Source organism: Aspergillus viridinutans, assembly GCF_018404265.1.
Source record: "Aspergillus viridinutans IFM 47045 DNA, scaffold_1, whole genome shotgun sequence".
Lineage (NCBI taxonomy): Eukaryota > Fungi > Ascomycota > Eurotiomycetes > Eurotiales > Aspergillaceae > Aspergillus > Aspergillus viridinutans.
Window position 1 is genome coordinate 3,441,192 of NW_025091217.1, and position 17,864 is coordinate 3,459,055.

The 17,864-nt window shown below is 48.4% G+C and overlaps 9 protein-coding genes across 9 annotated transcripts; 4 read left to right on the plus strand and 5 right to left on the minus strand.

Moving 5' to 3' along the window:
* Positions 1–201: 201 nt before the first annotated feature.
* On the minus strand, positions 202–1,710 carry Aspvir_001047 (glutamate 5-kinase; the record flags this gene model as incomplete). Its single annotated transcript, XM_043266177.1, has 5 exons — positions 202–1,032; positions 1,086–1,181; positions 1,237–1,347; positions 1,409–1,596; positions 1,674–1,710. 5 exons carry the CDS (start codon positions 1,708–1,710, stop codon positions 202–204), a joined length of 1,263 nt encoding a protein of 420 aa, XP_043122112.1.
* A 282-nt stretch (positions 1,711–1,992) lies between these two features.
* Positions 1,993–2,887, plus strand: Aspvir_001048 (mitochondrial inner membrane protease ATP23; the record flags this gene model as incomplete). Its single annotated transcript, XM_043266178.1, has 3 exons — positions 1,993–2,218; positions 2,351–2,610; positions 2,660–2,887. 3 exons carry the CDS (start codon positions 1,993–1,995, stop codon positions 2,885–2,887), a joined length of 714 nt encoding a protein of 237 aa, XP_043122113.1.
* A 290-nt stretch (positions 2,888–3,177) lies between these two features.
* On the minus strand, positions 3,178–4,479 carry Aspvir_001049 (aurora family serine/threonine-protein kinase; the record flags this gene model as incomplete). The annotated part of the gene is made up of 3 exons (XM_043266179.1): positions 3,178–3,312; positions 3,364–4,323; positions 4,384–4,479. 3 exons carry the CDS (start codon positions 4,477–4,479, stop codon positions 3,178–3,180), a joined length of 1,191 nt encoding a protein of 396 aa, XP_043122114.1.
* A 429-nt stretch (positions 4,480–4,908) lies between these two features.
* On the plus strand, positions 4,909–5,853 carry Aspvir_001050 (TIP41 family protein; the record flags this gene model as incomplete). The annotated part of the gene is made up of 3 exons (XM_043266180.1): positions 4,909–5,231; positions 5,285–5,675; positions 5,740–5,853. 3 exons carry the CDS (start codon positions 4,909–4,911, stop codon positions 5,851–5,853), a joined length of 828 nt encoding a protein of 275 aa, XP_043122115.1.
* An 806-nt stretch (positions 5,854–6,659) lies between these two features.
* Positions 6,660–7,433, plus strand: Aspvir_001051 (uncharacterized protein; the record flags this gene model as incomplete). Its single annotated transcript, XM_043266181.1, has 2 exons — positions 6,660–6,840; positions 6,916–7,433. 2 exons carry the CDS (start codon positions 6,660–6,662, stop codon positions 7,431–7,433), a joined length of 699 nt encoding a protein of 232 aa, XP_043122116.1.
* A 345-nt stretch (positions 7,434–7,778) lies between these two features.
* On the minus strand, positions 7,779–10,279 carry Aspvir_001052 (bifunctional aminopeptidase/epoxide hydrolase; the record flags this gene model as incomplete). The annotated part of the gene is made up of 10 exons (XM_043266182.1): positions 7,779–7,905; positions 7,968–8,455; positions 8,506–8,734; positions 8,786–8,799; positions 8,862–8,987; positions 9,048–9,167; positions 9,219–9,336; positions 9,463–9,685; positions 9,813–9,897; positions 9,956–10,279. 10 exons carry the CDS (start codon positions 10,277–10,279, stop codon positions 7,779–7,781), a joined length of 1,854 nt encoding a protein of 617 aa, XP_043122117.1.
* A 984-nt stretch (positions 10,280–11,263) lies between these two features.
* Aspvir_001053 (uncharacterized protein) lies at positions 11,264–12,297 on the plus strand (the record flags this gene model as incomplete). The annotated part of the gene is made up of 3 exons (XM_043266183.1): positions 11,264–11,499; positions 11,571–11,706; positions 11,773–12,297. The coding sequence occupies 3 exons, from the start codon at positions 11,264–11,266 to the stop codon at positions 12,295–12,297; spliced, it is 897 nt and encodes a 298-aa protein (XP_043122118.1).
* Positions 12,298–12,546: 249 nt separating this feature from the next.
* Positions 12,547–14,087, minus strand: Aspvir_001054 (aminopeptidase P family protein; the record flags this gene model as incomplete). Its single annotated transcript, XM_043266184.1, has 3 exons — positions 12,547–12,750; positions 12,811–13,843; positions 13,918–14,087. 3 exons carry the CDS (start codon positions 14,085–14,087, stop codon positions 12,547–12,549), a joined length of 1,407 nt encoding a protein of 468 aa, XP_043122119.1.
* Positions 14,088–14,457: 370 nt separating this feature from the next.
* Aspvir_001055 (uncharacterized protein) lies at positions 14,458–15,969 on the minus strand (the record flags this gene model as incomplete). The annotated part of the gene is made up of 1 exon (XM_043266185.1): positions 14,458–15,969. The coding sequence occupies one exon, from the start codon at positions 15,967–15,969 to the stop codon at positions 14,458–14,460; it is 1,512 nt and encodes a 503-aa protein (XP_043122120.1).
* Between the last annotated feature and the right edge of the window lie 1,895 nt (positions 15,970–17,864).

Below are 17,864 nucleotides of genomic sequence, written 5' to 3' on the forward strand. Positions count from 1 at the left end.
AATCACACTCCGTCATTCGTCCACTTCATCTTGATGGCTGCTGAATGTCGCTCAAAATGCAATTTCCAACGTAAGAATAGAAGGGTATCCTTGTGATATGTGCAAAAGAAGAAATCATTCGAATCATGTCGACTCGATTTATGTACCATTTCGCGTAAGAGGTCTTGTCATTGGCCGAAATCGTTCCAAGGTTGCGAAGTGCTATTGGCGTGGGGAATCCTCCGACCGAAAAAAGGATATATTATCCCGAAGAGCAACGTATTCGCTATCAGCGTATCCTAGCAAGGATTGGATATGTGTGCTTCTATGACCCTTTATGCGTGCAATCTCAGCGCTACCGTAATTGACCAGTGCGCGGCCAACCTCCTTGGGTTCCTGCCCGTGGTGGAGGAAGTCTCCGTTGAGGGAGTCGGGCGAGAGCCGCTCAACAACAACCAGTCGCACGGCTTCCTGTTGACCAAACTGGCCATCTACACCGACGACACCTGCTGGTAGGAGACTGGCTTTGTTTAGAAGAGCGCTATATGCTCCATGGTCGATGTACAAACTTCCATGTGGCTTGAGACCATGCAGCAGCCAGAATGATCGGGATTGAATTGGTGTGTCTGAAGGCAGAAAACGCGTATGTAGAGGTGGCGACAGAGGTGATTGTGACTCTGATGGCGTTCCTTCTACTGTTGAAGATTGCCCCGGAGTGCCTCGTTGCGTTTGCTGGAGATACTTCACGATCTCCAGAACATTGCCCGGTTTGGAGCTCTTGGTAATCACCGTTGTCACTCCAGCACTGGTTGCTAATTTTGCGGCTACAATCTTTGTGCTCATTCCACCAGTTCCGAGAGATGAACCAGCAGACGACACATCGGCTTCCAGAGAGGAGATGTCGGAAACCACCTCGATGGGCTTAGCATCCGGGTTGTGACGAGGGTTCGAGGTATATAGGCAGTCGACATCTGTCATCAGAAAGAGGTAATCGGCCTTCACCATGGCCGCCGTTATGGCTGATAAAGTGTCATTATCACCGAATTTAATTTCCTTGTGAATTTCGTCAGATCAATGGATCATCTATGAGACAGAAGGATGCTTACAGAAACCGCCAGCGTATCGTTCTCATTAACGATGGGGATGACTCCCATATCGAACAGCTGGTCAAAAGTGTTTTGAGCATTGATGTATTGTGTTCTCTAAAGCCGAAATTAGATATTTTGGGTTCAGCAGTTGTAGTGAATAAGTCCTCACATCCGCAATGTCATTTCTGGTTAAGAGGATCTGCGCTACCGGAAGTCGAAGGTGTGAAAATAAACCGTCCCACAGGCTCATGAGTCTGCATTGTCCGACAGCTGCTAGCGCCTGAAAATTGCAACCGGTCAGAACCTTTACCCTTGCGGGACTTGAGAACGTTGGCTTATACCTGTATGCGAGGAAGATATTTGGGTCTCTCGTCTACATCCATCCTCCGCAAACCAACGCCAACAGCGCCAGAAGAAACGAGGACTACATTGTGGCCATCCTTATGCAGCTTGGCGGCTGTCTCGACGATTAAGGTCAAGATCGAGAGAATGGGCTCATGAGTATTCTCATCAACTATGGAGCTCGTCCCTATTCAACTGGTGAGTCAGTCATTCTCAAACAACATATAGGATCATTCAGAAAAACAGAAAAACAGATCCCCGCACCTAGTTTTATTACAATGGTGAGACGCTCCGACAGCATTGTTACGATTATTTATTGGAGACTTTCAGAAGCAATTAGGAAGTCCCATGACACAGAAAGTCAACAATCCAACAGATCATTCTTGGGCCTGAAATCCTGACAACTCATTTCATCTTTAACGAACTCACGGACAATCCGATTGCGGACCATTTGTTTTGCCGCCCGTCACCGCATATGCGGAGAGCCCTGACGAATCTTCTTCCTTCCGCGCTCTAAAGTAGATCCACTGGTGGATAACGGATCTCTGATACAGCTTCGAAAGTTAGCAACTTGGCTTGAGAAATGTCGGATTCGCAACCTGGCCCAACTTCTTCTACCGGCGGCATGTCTGATAACGGATATATCCCTGGAGATGACACATGGACCCAATGGCGCAATATATTTGCTATCCTGACTGGAAAGATGACGGATGAGGGAAAGGAACAGTTCCGGATCGCACGAGATATCCGCAATGAAGCCGCAGATTGCAAGCGCTGTGAAGATCAAAGAGACTACCTGTTACAGTACAGTGAGTTCTGAATCTACTCGAAGTTTTCATGATTACTTCACACAGAATTGCTGTCCATATTTATCCACTTTTCACCAGCTCCTCTGAACCGGGTCTCTATGGAAGTTGTCTGACGAACATGTGCTTGTCCAGGTCCGATCATACGGTTTTTGGGCGACAATATTCGACAGCTAGGGGGCGATCTTTCCAGTCACAATATCTATTGCCGCCGCTGTACGAGCAGGAAAGCTGGGGGCTTTGATCCAGAATATGGCATCTTGCTTTGCGCGAACGAGATGAAGGACCAGGGGCATATGGAGGACACAATGGCACATGAGATGGTCCATGCATATGACCACCTAAGATTTAAGGTGGACTGGACGGATAATCTGAGGCATGCAGCTTGCACAGAGGTATTGAACTCTCGCGAGACCCAAGCCAGCATTAACTGACTTATTGCAGATCCGAGCAAGCTCACTTAGTGGTGAGTGCAGATGGGCGCGAGAATTCTTCAGACGTGGTCAGTGGAAGTTCACGCAACAACATCAGGAGTGTGTAAGAAGAAGGGCCGTCTTGTCAGTAAGAGCTAGACCTGGGTGCAAGGATGAAGCCCATGCGGAGAAAGTGGTCAATGAGGTTTGGGACAGCTGTTTCAGAGACACGCGGCCCTTCGATGAGATTTACCGTTGAGACTTGTGGTTTTCTTATGAAGATACGTCAAGCATACCCTGCCTGTCTGATTTTGTGCGTGAAATCTGCGCTTTGCAATGTATTATACTCAAGTTCCCGATGTTACAAATAGAAGATACCAGATGACGCCGAGCTAGAGCCGTATTGGTTCAAATCTTTGGAGGAAAAAAGGGAAAAAGAAAAGAAAAGCACAAAGCACCTTCCAACTCCATACACACAGGCTGAAATGAACTGACTGGCAAGGAAAGGAGGTACAACACCCAAACTCCAGAAATGAATGTGTCTTACCATCATGCTTTAACTTCCTTTGAAGAACCAGAACTCCGTTTCGTGACCCGGTCATCCTTCAAGCAATGTTTAAGGATCCAGGGATGTCGCTGGATCTCATCAAGGGAAATGCGCTTGTCTGGGTCTAGAACGAGCAACTGTTGGAATGTTAGCAAGTGTACTTGCCTCGAGCGGTAGGGTTGGCATACTCTCTTGATAAGATCTTTTGCCTCAGGACTGACAAATGAAGGCACCGTCATGTCCGCCCTCTGAATTCGTCTTTGCGTCATGACGGGAGTGTCTTCGAAGGGCGCTTCCCCAACCAAGAATTCGTAAGTCAACACGCCCAAGCTCCATAAATCAACCTTTTCGCTGTAGTAGTTGTCTTGTGGGTTGGACTTGAGCATTTCGGGAGGAAGATAGTCCAGTGTCCCACACATCGTCTGCCTTCTGTTATTGGGGGCATGGACACTCCACCCAAAGTCACTGATCTTGATTTCCCCGTGGATTCCCACAAGTATGTTCTCCGGTTTGATGTCGCGATGCATGACGTGCTTCTTATGCAAGTACTTCAATGCGGCAGCCATCTGGGCAATATATTGAGCTGCCTTCCACTCGGGGAAGCGATGCTCCTTTCGGAGGTGCTTGTACAACTCTCCTCGGCCGGCGAACTCCAGGATCAAGAATATCCGCTTGCTATCATGGAAATGGCCGTAAAGTCTGAGAACATTGGGATGACGTAGGTTGCTCTGTATCTCAATCTCGCGTCTAACTTGCTTCTGCACTCCGCCCTGCTGCAGCTCGGATTTGTGCAGGACTTTAAGAGCACAAACGAAGCCAGACGATCGCTCTTTGGCCAGGTAAACCCTACCAAATTTTCCCTTTCCCAAGGGCTTGCCGATCTCAAACATTCCCAGATGCAATTTCTTGGGGCCCGGCTGCTCGTATAATGATGTTGTGTGTCGCGGTTCTCCATTCTCATCTGTGTCACGGTGCGGCAATGTGCTCTGAGCTCCCTTGAGAGGGGATGAGCCGGCATGCATCGCATTCACTTTGTTCTCATTTGTGTTTTGCAAGGCAAGCTTCAATAAGGTTGACCGACTTGAGCCACTGTTAAACTGCCCAGCGGCTCCGAGGCCTGAGAGGGACACCGCTGTTGACAAGGAGCCCTGTCGAGGCGGATTAGCAGGCTTTTCCCCTCTCCCCAAAGACCATTGCAAGAGGTTTACCTTGTGCTTTGGGTATGTGCTGCCATTCTTCCCAGGATCAGCATCATCTTTGACAGAGAGGTGCTCAAAACGAGCCTCTAGCGCCTTGGTAGCCATGAGAATCTTGGAATGAGAATTATCAACAGCTTTGGGAAGAGGAGAAGCAAGTAAGACTGTGCGATTCAGAGGAGCTTTAACGGTTTATGCAATCATAATTGAACTGATAATGGAAGATTCGGAGTGTCAAATAATAAATAGTAGTCGGGAGTCCTTTGAGAAAGAGAAGAGGAATATCCAACCATCCACTTGTTTATCTAGTTATGCACCTTTGACACATCACCACAGCAACGAATCGGACCGCCTCTTTCTCCGACACCGCGGGGTATCTATTATTGGCGACGAGGTCGAATATATATCGTTCGATTTAGCGGCATGTTTAAATGGATGACAGAAATATACACCCCTTGTAAACGGATTACTGAGGCGCTGATTTGAAGGGGTTCAACAATCAAATTTCAATTTTTGGTACTCGAAAGAAACTAGAGAATGGCCTCAGCAGGCTCCGCATCCGCTATGAATGCCTCCGCAGTTTCGCCAGAGCTTCAGAGGCCCAATGTTATCTCGGTGAAAGGATTCAGAATAATCACTCAGAAGCTTCCTATTTTGAAAGCCGAGCCAATTGAGGAGATGACGAAAAGGTTGGGTATTGCGCCACCGGAAATGATCTTCGGCGATAACTATGTCACCGTCGAATCTGAAAAGAAGGATTGGGGCATTACTTTCAATGCGTTTGACGCGCTGGATCGTGTAGACAAGACGGGCACCTCTATGCTCAGAGTCGCGCATTCAAAAGAATGGCAGAAGAGCAGGTAAGCCAGCTCTGTATGGTGCGGCCGATCCTCATCTACCTAACACGAAACAGGGAGAAAGCCCATGAAGGTATCAAGGAGGTTGTCAAACCGTTTGATTGGTCCTACACCACAGATTATATGGGCACTGTTCATCCCAACAGTCGTCCTTTTGAGACGACGACGAAGCCCATACCTATCGAGTTACTGAAGCGCCCAGATCCGATACTGTTCTTTGATGAGGTCATCCTGTATGAAGATGAACTGGCTGACAACGGCATTGCTATGCTGTCCTGCAAGATTCGCGTAATGCCAGACAGACTTCTCCTACTCTCAAGATTTTTCATGAGGCTCGATAACGTACTCTTCCGGCTTCGAGATACCAGATTATACGTCGACTTCGAGAGTAAGGAGGTCATTAGAGAATATCAATCTAGGGAATGCGATTACGAAACAATCCGCCAGGTATTGTGCTCTAAATGACTCATTTGTCCCATGAGAGATCAGTCTATTGATGATATTTTTACAGTCTCTAGCGACGACGAGAGACGATGTCCCGGCAATCATGAGAGACCCAAACAGGCTCTCTGAGATTCTCCCCATCATAGAAAAGCGCTTGGAAAAAGTGAATCTGGATGCATAGCACAAACCACTATAAAACCTGTGCAACTACCTATTGGCCACCGTGGCAGGATGATTGAGTCGATCAACATCGCTTCGCACTCCCTCGAACTCCTCTTTCTGTGGCCTCCGCCATAGTAACGGCTCATCCACCGTCTCCCATGAGAGACTCGCAACCAGTTAAAGGTACCTGAACCCCTGCCTTCAACAAACAAACAACTTGCGAAGTGCCTTTACTGTTGATGATTACAAATTCAAAGGCGGGCTTTGTATGTCATTGTAGTCACGAATGATCTAGACTAGCTGGCGGGGAATTCTACTGGGTCTGTCTGCGTTGGTGAGATAGTCAATCTTGAGCAAACAGTGCAAACAGAGCTTCCGCGCTCCACGCATCATCAGTCTCTACTCAGAACGAGCTTCATCCCGACGCATATATGCCAGCCATTGAGCGAATTATATTGGCCGGATTTTTTCGATCAAAAATGCCTTCCAAAAGTTTGAATCTGACTTGGGTCCGAGCTCTACGCAAATCGGAGTGTCCACAATCTCAAGTATGCAGCAGCACAATTATCCGAAGTCGACTCTGAAAAATTGCGTGACTGACCATGGAACGAACTGTAGGCGCATGCACTCAACCTGCCCGTAATTTCGCTCCCAAGTCATCGACGATCGTTATACATATCTGCGCCTAACGCATCGCAACCTGTATCTCCGGGCCTTGTCTCCTTGCACTCTCCGGCCCATCCGAACCGCAATGCCCGTTTGGTCCAGCAGACTTTAGGTTCAGTCCCGAACTGGCGGGCCTCTTCACGATTATCAAGGGCTATAATGCCTCGTCCTGGAACGGCTGTGGAAACATATGTCGCATACGGCATGACACAGAAATTATTTGAGGTTTGTTCCAGTCAAGCCGACTACAGCATTCCCCAATTATCCCAGAAAGGGGCTCAAGTTCCCAAAACTGAAGCCGGGGAGGATCTTGGAGTTGGAGAGGGGTGGTGGTACGAAGGTATGTACTGGACGTGAAAGTCTAGTGCGCTTGTTTTCTATCACAGCCGCGGAGGGCTGACTTAAGTACGCCCAGATTTGGGATTGGTTCCAACCTTCTCGACTTGGTCGCAGGTTACGTTTCTGCACATGTACCTTCTCACCGTCCGACTCCGCGCTTTGCCGTCATATGAAAGCCTGCAAACGTACTCCCGGCACTTGATAGACCACTTCTCACATAATGCGGAGCATCGCATGGATGTTCTTCATGGTCTGACAAGTCGCGCTATCCGGAACAAGTTTCTTAAAGATCTTTTTATTCAATGGCGAGGCGTCCTTGCTGCATACGACGAAGGCCTGGTGAAAGGTGACGCCGTGCTAGGGGCTGCTGTGTGGAGAAATCTCTGGAAGGCAAGCCACACCGGGCCGCATGGTGAAGATATGGATTGGACTAAGGTAGCACGGGTTGTTGCATATATGCGCCGCGTTATATCGGAGCTCTCCCAAATTAACGAAGCCGATCTAATTCTACATATCGGCCCCAGGCCCGGTGGAAAGCCCGGCATCTTTGGTTATTCGGAATTGGATAAGCAGTTGGTCGAAGGGAAGCGATGACCCTGTAAATCAATCCTCCATGTATTTGATTGAATGCAAACCAGGACTATGCACATCCCGACTCTTAAGACTGACCATTCTTCCTAACTCAAGAACATGCAATGTTGTCCATCATCTATTTTATAAAAAGTCGTGACGTACACATACCATTGTCTCTTCAGCTGTTCTGCCTCAACACCAATTCAATTGTTGATGGCCGAAGAAGTTAGGTACGGCCATGCTGATTTTGCAAAAGTCACGCTCGCCAGACGTTTCGAGCTAAATTCTGTGCCTCTCCTGAGGCGAGTGACTGATATTACCGGACGAAGGAGAACATGCGTAAAGTGACCAGCGTTACACCTCGCTTTATTCGTCTTTCTTACCGAAAATGTCCTTTTCAACCATGGCACGGCAAATAGGATGGTAGAAATCCCTATGCTTCTCAAAAGTCTCAATTGCAAGCTTACGGTCAAACTTAGCCAATTTCCGATACCTGCACCCAAGATTAGCTTCAGGACGACTTGCTCGAAAGTAGCATCTGTAGGAATAGCTTACAAGGGTCGCACAAATTTCATTCGACCAATCTTGCCAAGTAGATCTGCCGTCGGGTCAAGCACACTTGCATCGCCTGCCTGCAGACCGACTTGGAAGTACAGGTTGGCCACCTCGATATTCTGGCTCCCGGCAAGTCCATATGTTTCACCCATCAGCTTAGACAATTCAGGGCTGAGCTGACGCTCGGACACGAGAATCTGTTCCAAGAAAACCACGACTTGATTCGCGGTCAAGCCTCGGATATCCTCTGGCTGAGGCTTGAAGGAAGAGTCAGGCAAAGATAGCCACTTTTTAGCTAGATCATAGACAACATCAACGAGCGACATGTCGAAATCTGGCTTCGGAGGCAGACCAGGGGCATAGAACCATCTGTCCCAGTCAAGCTCGTTGAGTGCTGTCGAGGCTTCCGAATCATCCTTGAAGAAATCCAAGATTGTGCTCTTGAATTCATAGGAGTCAAGTGATTTGCCCTTGTATTTATTGAAGTACTGAACATGGTTAGCGGAATGCCCTTATCAAGGCAGGTCTGTCAACATACGTGAGGGATGAATAGATCAAACTTGCTCTTTCCAACCAGATTCTCCAGGTGGAACAGAAAGTTGAATCCCTTCTCGTACGGAATGCTTGAGAAAGCGTCATCCGGGTCCATGCCCTTCAGGTTGGTGATAAGTTTGGTGAAGTCATGCTCATGACCGAAATGCTCTACAGAGTCTGTGAGAGCCTTCCACCCAATGATGGCGGAGAAATGACGATAAGGCTCGCCGTGGCTACAGCCGTTAGTGATGAGGAGCCAGAACGCTCGGCAGAAGAATACTCACACTGCAGCTACGATCTTCGTGCGGTTAGCAACAATCAATACGTCTACCCTCTAGAAGGCCAAGGAAGGAGACTTACCCGCCTCTCGAGGTAAGTAGTCCAGCCTTCATTCAACCAGAAATGCTCCCACGAGGCATTGGTGACAAGGTTACCGCTCCAGCTATGCGCAAGCTCGTGAGCAATAACGTCGATATTTTCCCGATCCTGCGCGGTAGATTAGAACTGCCAAAGCACTTCCGAAGTAATGGAGAGTCAATGCAATACCTTTGAGATAATACTGGGGGTGGCGAATGTAAAGATTGGATTTTCCATTCCCCCGTACGGAAAACTCGGGGGCAGGATCAATACATTATATTCTCCCCAAACGTAAGGGTAAACAATTTTCTGTACGCAAGTCAGTCAAATATCTAACTTCGCTCGGCCATTCAGACACACCTCGATTGCATTGATGAATTTCTCCGTATCTGCTTCGAGCTCCCATTGACATTCGTTGAGCTTGTCGGGACTAGTCGCCACGACGCTACGGGGTCCGATTGGGGCTTCAGATATATCACTTAAGGCTTTATGTCAGATGAAGCTCGCTGAATGGTTCCAAGGAGTGACAAAATCGTAAATGAAGAGCGGAACAAGGAAGATTGGGGTTTTTGTGTTTGTTGGGGGGGGGGGGGGGTTTGCTCACCCGCTAGCTAACGCGAAAAGATAACTCGGAATTGGGACCTTCTGGTGGAACTTGTATAACGTCTTACCATCGGACTTCGGAGCCTCAGATGAGCTCCGAACGGGAAGTCCGCTGGCAATCACCGGAAGAGGCGAAGTGATGTTGAAGTCCAGCGTACACTTGACATCCGGCGTATCTTGACAGGGAAAGATGGACCGGGCGTGTATAGCCTGGCACTGAGAAACTGAAAAGAGCTCCTGTCAACATCTGTTCGTTCCTCTACTAGGCTCATGTGCTACATCCAGGATTCTTGCATAGTTCGTTTGAGTCTTTTTGCAGGGAAAGTCCGCCCATAGAGCGATTTGACTTACACATATAAGGGTGCTTCTTATTCGATGTTTGAGCAGGTGTCAGCCATTGAAGAGCAGTACACTTCTCGGTGGTTTTGACGGATATCTAGAACTCATTAGACCGGGACATACATTGCCTAAGAATGGAGATTACGGCAACATACGTCGACCTCAACAGTTTCATTGAGCTTCACACCTTGATCGAGCTTGATCTTCAGAGGGGTGCCGTATGGTTCCAGTCGAGGAAGAAACTCCCACTCGGATGGCTGTCCGTTGACTTTCACACCACCAATATCAAGATGGTTGGTGTCCAGGATGATATGATTGGACTCGCCATGGGTGGTAGAACGGAACTGATGGATCACATTTCCAGCAAGCTTTCTCTGATCAAAAAGGATGTCAAAATTTGCGGTAATATGAGTAGACACCCAATTATTGTAATTGCTCAGGGTATTTGGATCCCTGGGGGGGTTGACAACGGTCGCCATGTTGCGTCTTTGGCTGTGAGAAAACCGTACAGTCCACCTGGTTTGAACGTCAGATATGAATGTTGGTCTTGGACCAGTGCAGATATAGCTTCGAGGGAAGCTTAGCCGCCGAAGCTGAAAGCAAGGCACACCAATCATAAAGGATTCCCTGGGTTCTTATGGATACCTTACCTGAACCGATCAACTGACAAGTGGACATTTGAGGGGAGGATATATCCGGACGCGGCCACATGCGGAAGATGGGAAAAATTCATGTATTCCCGTTACGTACAGCAATATCCATGGAAAGATAGAGATATAGAGGGAATTGAAATAGATGAGGTACAGCAAACTTCGTCTTTGAATCTGTCTCTCTACGATCTCCCCGCCTCTCGATGTCTTTGGAGAGTGATGCTGGCAGGTATCTGATGATTCCATACCTATGTGTACGCACTCAATACTTTATCATTCACAAATGACGAGTGTCGTTTCTCGTAGCTATGCTATATTATTATTAAGGACTTTGTAGCTACGCCATACATCACTGTACTTGCCTTAGTACCCCTGTGTGCTACCTAAGGTAGCTCAGGTGTTCGTTGCAGCAGCACGCCGGTCGAGGTAAAACAGACATATCAGTCAAACGCGTGTCAACCAAAGTTCTCAAGTTCTCAAATCTCGTCCATTATCTCTATTCAGTCTGTCTAATTAATATTTAGAGACGTTAGGTTAGCACAAATGTGGCATGCTTAGGTAATAATAGACAGGTTCCATTCAAAGCTCGGGGTAGAGAGGTATTCTGTACGCACTAGTTACGGGTAATCTACTACATGTACAATTGAGCTCCCAGAACATGATCTAGCTGTCAATGTTTTTCCCACTCATCGCGCATCTATCGTCAATTGATACTCACTGTGTAACTATACGTTCTTTTCAACTTGATGCCCTTTATCCTCTCTTAATATATACAATCAGTTCTTGATTTGAACCTCATTACTACTATCTCCAATGGATACACCCCGAGTTCAGGTAGACGCGCCGGAGGTCGCTCAGGCTCCTGAGAGCACCCTAAACACTGAGACTCCCGATGTGGATATGAATGAGACTCAGCAGGGCGCGATGAATGAATCCCAAGCAGACGCGACACAACAGGATATTTCTCTGCCTGACGCGCAGCCAGCTAGTTCAGCACCACCAGAGGCGCCGCAACCTCCCAAGAAAAAGCCGGGCCTTCATTTTCTCGAGTAAGCTCATATCTTTGGGAAGCTTCAACAATGCAAACCCAATTGGCGCATGCACGGCTCACATCACTTAGCTACCTGACGTCCCCCATTGTGGAACTCATCGTCGGGAAGGACGAGCACAAGACTTCCTTAACCGCGCACCAGAGCTTGTTGTTGGAATCGCCATTCCTTGCTCAGGCTGTCGCCGCATTCAGCGAATCAGGTCCCGTACGTACTAGCTTCCTCCTGAGCAGTATTCTGGATGTTTCTACTAATACAATATCTGGCATGCAGCGGCGTATTGAGCTTCCTGATGAGAACGTCGAGGCATTCGGTTGCTTCCTACAGTTCCAGTATACCCATGACTACTCCGCATCCCCCGCCGATCTATCCGCGGAGCAAGACGTTGTAGGGGAACTGGATGACAGCGGCGAGCTCTTGTTGAAACATGCGCGTGTCTACACTCTAGCAGAGAAGCTCGGCGTGCCTGCGCTCAAGAGTCTGGCACACTCGAAGATCCACCGTATCAACAGTACCTCTCACGGAGAAATCGCATACGCGCGTTATGTCTACACGCACACACCGGTCGACGACGTCACTATTCGAAAGCCCGTTGCCTCCTTCTGGGCCACCAGAAGCCATGTGCTGCGCCACGAGGCTGAAGATGAGTTCAAGAAGCTGTGTCTTGAAGTGCCTGAGTTCTGCTTTGATGTACTCAATCTTGTTCTTGACCAAAAAGAGAAGCGTGCCCAGGATCGAGCAGAGACAGAATCGGGCATCAAAGGCAGTGGTAGGAAACGTCTCAGGAGCGGTATCTAGATGGAATCCCCTTGAGGTGACCTTTTGAATATCCTACCTTATCTGTTGTCCTACGTTTTGGCGATTGTATCTGCATCTGTGTCAAAAAGGACTTGAGTGTAATTACCTTTCCTCTTCTTCTCTTTTACATTACCCAACTACTGTTCACAGTACAATGTAACAGTACAATGTCGAGACAAGAATTGGTTCTCGTGAAGAGTATGTGGCAGCTACCAACTAACAGCACTACTGTCATTGCAGGCACAACGCTTAGGAGACAGCTAGTCTCTCTATTTCATCAACAGCCTTTGGCGCCGTAGTTAGATTATCGTATCCGTCCTTCGTCACAAGAACGTTGTCTTCAATGCGGACACCCCCCACGCTCCAGTAACGCTCGAGGACGTTGGTATCGATGTATCTGTTTGACTCGGGGGACCTGATGTAAGGTTCGATGATAAACCGGCAGAAATATACCTAGAGTCGCAGCGGGCGTCAGTGGATCAGTCTAGGAAACATGGAAATATTCCAACTTACGCCTGGCTCGACGGTGATCACCGAGCCCGCAGGCAAACGACCTCTGACGCGAAGGTACCGGAACATGGTATCCTTATCCGCGTAATTCGGATTGCCGCCGGTATCATGAGTGTCCATCCCCAGATAATGTCCGAGACCATGCGGGAAAAACGCGACACTGACTCTCTTTTCAAAAATCTCGTCCTCGGCGCCTCGCAGAATGCCTAACTTAAGGAGGCCTCGAATTGCAACACGATGGGCATGGGCATGCACATCCTCCCACTGAACGCCTTCCTTAAGCATTGCAATACATTCTGTCTGCATTTTCAGGACAATGTCGTAGATCTGCCGCGTTTCTGCAGTGAATTTCCCGCCTACGGGAATGACGCGAGTGATGTCTGCACAGTAGGTGCGGTACTCTCCACCGGCATCAATAAGTACATTGCGTTTCTTTCGATTTGTCACCGGGTCGACCAGTGTATCATCATTCTTCCCATAGTGAAGAGTGGCACCATTCTCGCCGCAGGCGACGATAGGGTGATAGGACTGCTCTCGAGCGCCATTAGCGATGCAAGTTGCAATAAAAGCACCCTCGATTTCACGCTCGTTCACGGCGGTTTGAGATGCCTTAATAGCTGTAATGTGCGCCTTGGCAGAAATATCATTTGCCTTTCTCAGCAACGCGACTTCGTACTCATCCTTGACCACGCGAGACTGCTCGATGACTCCCTTCAGCACAGACTGGTTCACCTCAGAAAAGCCGTGAAATTGTGTGCTTTCGGAGACCTGATCTGCAATGGTAAAAGCAATAGCCTTGCCGCCATGGCTGGACGCAATTGACGCGAGCGTGCTATTCACTTCGGTTGTCACCAACACGCGATCGACGTCGTATTGGTTTTGAGCCTCCTCGGTAGACATGGGAAGACCGGACCAGATCACATCCTCTGGGTCAACTGGAGGAATGAACAGAGTAAGTTGGTCCTCACTCAGATCGTAGACCAGACAAGAGTCCGGTAACAGACATCCGGATAGGTAGAAGAATGGTCGGCGTTGTCTAATATTGAATGGGATATGTCAGATCTAACTTTCCAACTGCTGCGGAGTCCTGAATAAGACGCCGTTTCGTACCTAAAGGGAACTGGCTCGTCATTGTCTTCAATCAACCGAGTTTTCTGAGCCTCCAGGTAGACGATTCCAGGACAACCATTTCTGTGAGACTGGAGACTTTCGGCCACACGACGCGCATGCGCTTTCGCCGGATACTTGCCCGCGAGAATTGTATCTACCGTAGACATCATGCCTTGACGTTAGTTGATAGAACAAACGAGAAAGAATTGAAGCCTTTGTCCTATATCTCTCCGGTGGATATGGCCCATATCATAAACTGAATCTCAGCTTGCTCGCTAATCGGCTGTTGCGGGGTCTTGCTATGCGGGGCCCAGGCCGGTTAACGTCGGTATAGGCTCTCACGAATGAGGTACTATCTAAATCGCAATTCGAAGGTCGGTGTAACCCTGTTATCGAGTACAGAACGGGCAATAGTTTGAGAACCAGTATTCCGTAGTCGAGACATTAGATAGACTACGGTCTTTTTGTATATCTTCATGCAATATCTTTCATAAGAGCAACAAAGCTATTCACCGTTCCGATAGACAAGCTATACATTATTCATCTGCATGGGCTGGCTTGACTGCCTGATGTTACCACATCCTCAAAATCCATCTCCCATCTGTCAACCTCCTCAAATTTCTTGGCTTGCAATCTGAGCTCCTCGCTCAGGTAATTATTAGCGGGTATTGGCACCGGCGATGATTCTAGATCGAATGCATCCGTGTCGAGTGGTGAGGACAGAGGCGAGGACACCTCGATTGCTTGGTTCTCCTTGTCGACATCAGCAGTCTGATTTCTTTGTGGAGCATTAGCTCTCTTTTGCCTCGAGCCCTTCATCACAGCTGAGTTTGTGCGTGCAGAAGACTCAGTTGGACTCATGACTTCACCATTTAGAGCTGTGACTGCATCTTGCTTCCTGTGCTTGGTTCGAACAACCTCCAATGGCTTTGGCTTGTCCTTTCGCCGTTGTTGTGCTCGCGCTGGCTCCCTAGTGGGCAAGTATGACAACTCATCTTCATCCTGGTCGATAGAATAGTCCTCTGCGCTTTCGTCATCTAGACGTACATGATCGGGTACTCCATGGTGTCTGCGATGTTTACGACGTCGCCGAGGAAGCAATTTGTCTTGAAGACTTGCTGTGGACACAGTGAGCTTTCCACTCAATTCTCCTGTGTTACGGTCCTTCGTATGCTCCAGCGAGTCTGCGGGTGATTGAGCAGCCATCAGCATTGAGTGGCTACTCTGGGGACTTGACATTGGGCTGCTGCTCAATGGTGGTGCCACCGTCCGATTCAATACTTCCGAGTCTGCCAAGTGATGTGAAGCCTCACGAGGGGTGCCATGCTCTTCATCACCAACCCCGGGACTTATTGAGCCAGCAGGTGAGTTTTCCACGACGTCCAAAGGTGACTGGGGAACTTGGAGCTCCTCCCCGGCGCGCTTGCGCTTGCGCGATCCTCCGCTGGACGGGTGCGAAAGGTCCGAAAGAGGCGAGGAAGAGGCATGTCTAATAACGAGGGATTTTCCTCTGGAAACATTGAGTGGCGTTGACTCATCCTCTGGGCTGAGTCCACCAAGAAAATCATCATCGTCGAGATCTCCGAAATCAGAAGATCCGTCATCTGCCTGCATCATCTGGAGAATGCTTGCTTGCCGAGGTCGTCTCCTAAAATTGCTCAATATCGAACTCTCGAATCCTGGAGTGCCAGGTATTTTGGAGCTCATATCAGCCCCTCGTCTGCCAACTGATAGCGTAGATGAATAGCCTCGAGCTCTCGTGGGTGGCCGGCTGCCCGTAGCTCCACGTTCCCCCATTGGCGAGGACTCAATTGCCTGTTCTTGCTTCTTGGTCATGGGTGTCTGACCCCTCAATTGTCTTGCGAATTTGATATCATCGACACTAGGTGCCGGCTGTGCCTCCAGCCTCTTGTCATTCTCGGTTCCGTGTAGAGGTCTCGAATTGTTGGCAGTACTCTTGGTTTCCGGATCTTTGGCTTTCTGAGATACCTTGGGCGAAGCCCGGACATGTCGCGATGTGAGACGATTGCGCTTTGTAGGTGGGCGTGGCATTGTTGTGTTGTATCGGATCCAGAGACTTCGGATGCGGCGAGATGAAGAAAAACAAAAAGGAAGGACAAGCCTTTTTCCCTTGCACAAAGGAGTGCACGGAGTTACTTGTTTTAAAATGAAGTGGGATTACTGTGTATAATCAATAATCGTTGAAGTCTCTCGTACGCGTAGTTAGCGAGGTCTGTTTGGTATATGAAATGTAGAACGCGTCTTCAGGGATGGGGTGCAGAGAGATAAACGGCGCAATGATTCATAGAATCATGATCTTGACTACCTTAGAAAGGGAAGTTGCTAGCTAGGACACAGAGGATCTTCTCTGGTTCATCGGTGATTCTCCCCATCCGGCTCGCGTCACTGATTAGGGATTGTTTTGGTGGTTTCGACGCGTCGGGTGGCCATGCACGTGTCTGGATCACTTCCAGTTGATCCGTTAAAGCTACTTTACCCTTTTAGGATATTCCATGCTTTTTATCAAGCCCTCCAGGCTGAGTCGAGCTCTGGGGACTGGTACCAGACTTACCATAGTGACACTGCAGTGATTTACGTACTCTCTGTGAGGATCTTTGAGCTTTAACCTTGCAACCTCGATGGCAATGCTAAGGAAGGAGCATGATGGTTGATGTATACGTCGTAATACCAGTTAACTCGGCAATACGATGGAAGGTTCATACCCTGCATTGCATTGCATACCTAGGTAGGTACCATCCATGGATACTTGGATAGAGGTGCCGACATAATTATTTTATGAGAACCATTCTACGGAGTAATATGTGCTCCAATATTCTCCGTTGACCATCCAGCACGGATCAATGGCCGTCTCTAGAACTAGTTGCCGGTGCTAAAGATCAATGAGTTATAGTCTCACCTGTACCCTGGACAGGCCCTAGTCATGTATCCCGATCATTCGAGGCAGGTTCCTTTTCATCAAATTCCAAAGGGTTTGAACAATGCCGTTTCCATTACTCGGTCCTGAAAGGCTAATATTTATTATTTTACTGTTCATACAGTAGCTACCTAGGATGGCCGTGGCCCCGAGCAAATTGAAGCGCATCCACATCACAGATTGTACCTCGTATACGACTCGCGACCTACCTAGTCGAGGACGATATTGCGCCGTACTTGAGGTAATAATAATAATTTAATGATACCCAGGCACTCCATAGAGGAGTCCCCGGCTATAGACCTTCTCTCGCATTGCACTAAGATGAGCTTGCCTTCTGATTCGGTTGTGCTTCTACGCTTCTTTCATATCTAATGATATTATGGTAGGTATTAATCTACTACTGTATTATTATTGGGCCCAGTGATTCATTCAAACTCCCAAGCCATTAGTATTGTCCTTCCCCCGCTCCCCCAGATACTAAACACTACCTAATGAGTCTAATAATATAATTAAATGCACACTATGGCCTGCCTAAGACTCACTCAGGGAGATGTCAATCTCGCTTCTCTGGGTCTCGAGTCGTCTGCTCAACCAGGTATTTGGCCTTTCCCCCGCTCCCTGCTTACTTCTCTGGGCTCTTCTTGTGACATCTCACTGATCGTGGTATTTCAGCACTTGGTTTGAGAAGCCATTCGATGCGTATCGCGAAAGCCACTTAAGGGGTGCTTAGCGCTTGGTGAAATCTCACCATGGGCTTCTAATCGTCGCATCATCATCATCTACATTGATTCGTCTACCTCTGTCCTAGGATCTTGTTCTCAATTCTCCGTTCTCCTAACGCGTTTCGAGGATGTTCCAAGCGGCAGGACAGAGAGTCTGGTCTTAGACGACAGGCGGTGCCACTATGAAAAGCCTACTTAGCCCATGCAGAGAGTACAGATTCATGCCATTTTTGCTTTCTTCCATATCCCCAAAGTCTGGGCAGGCGGCTTTCTCTCATTGTGATATGAGA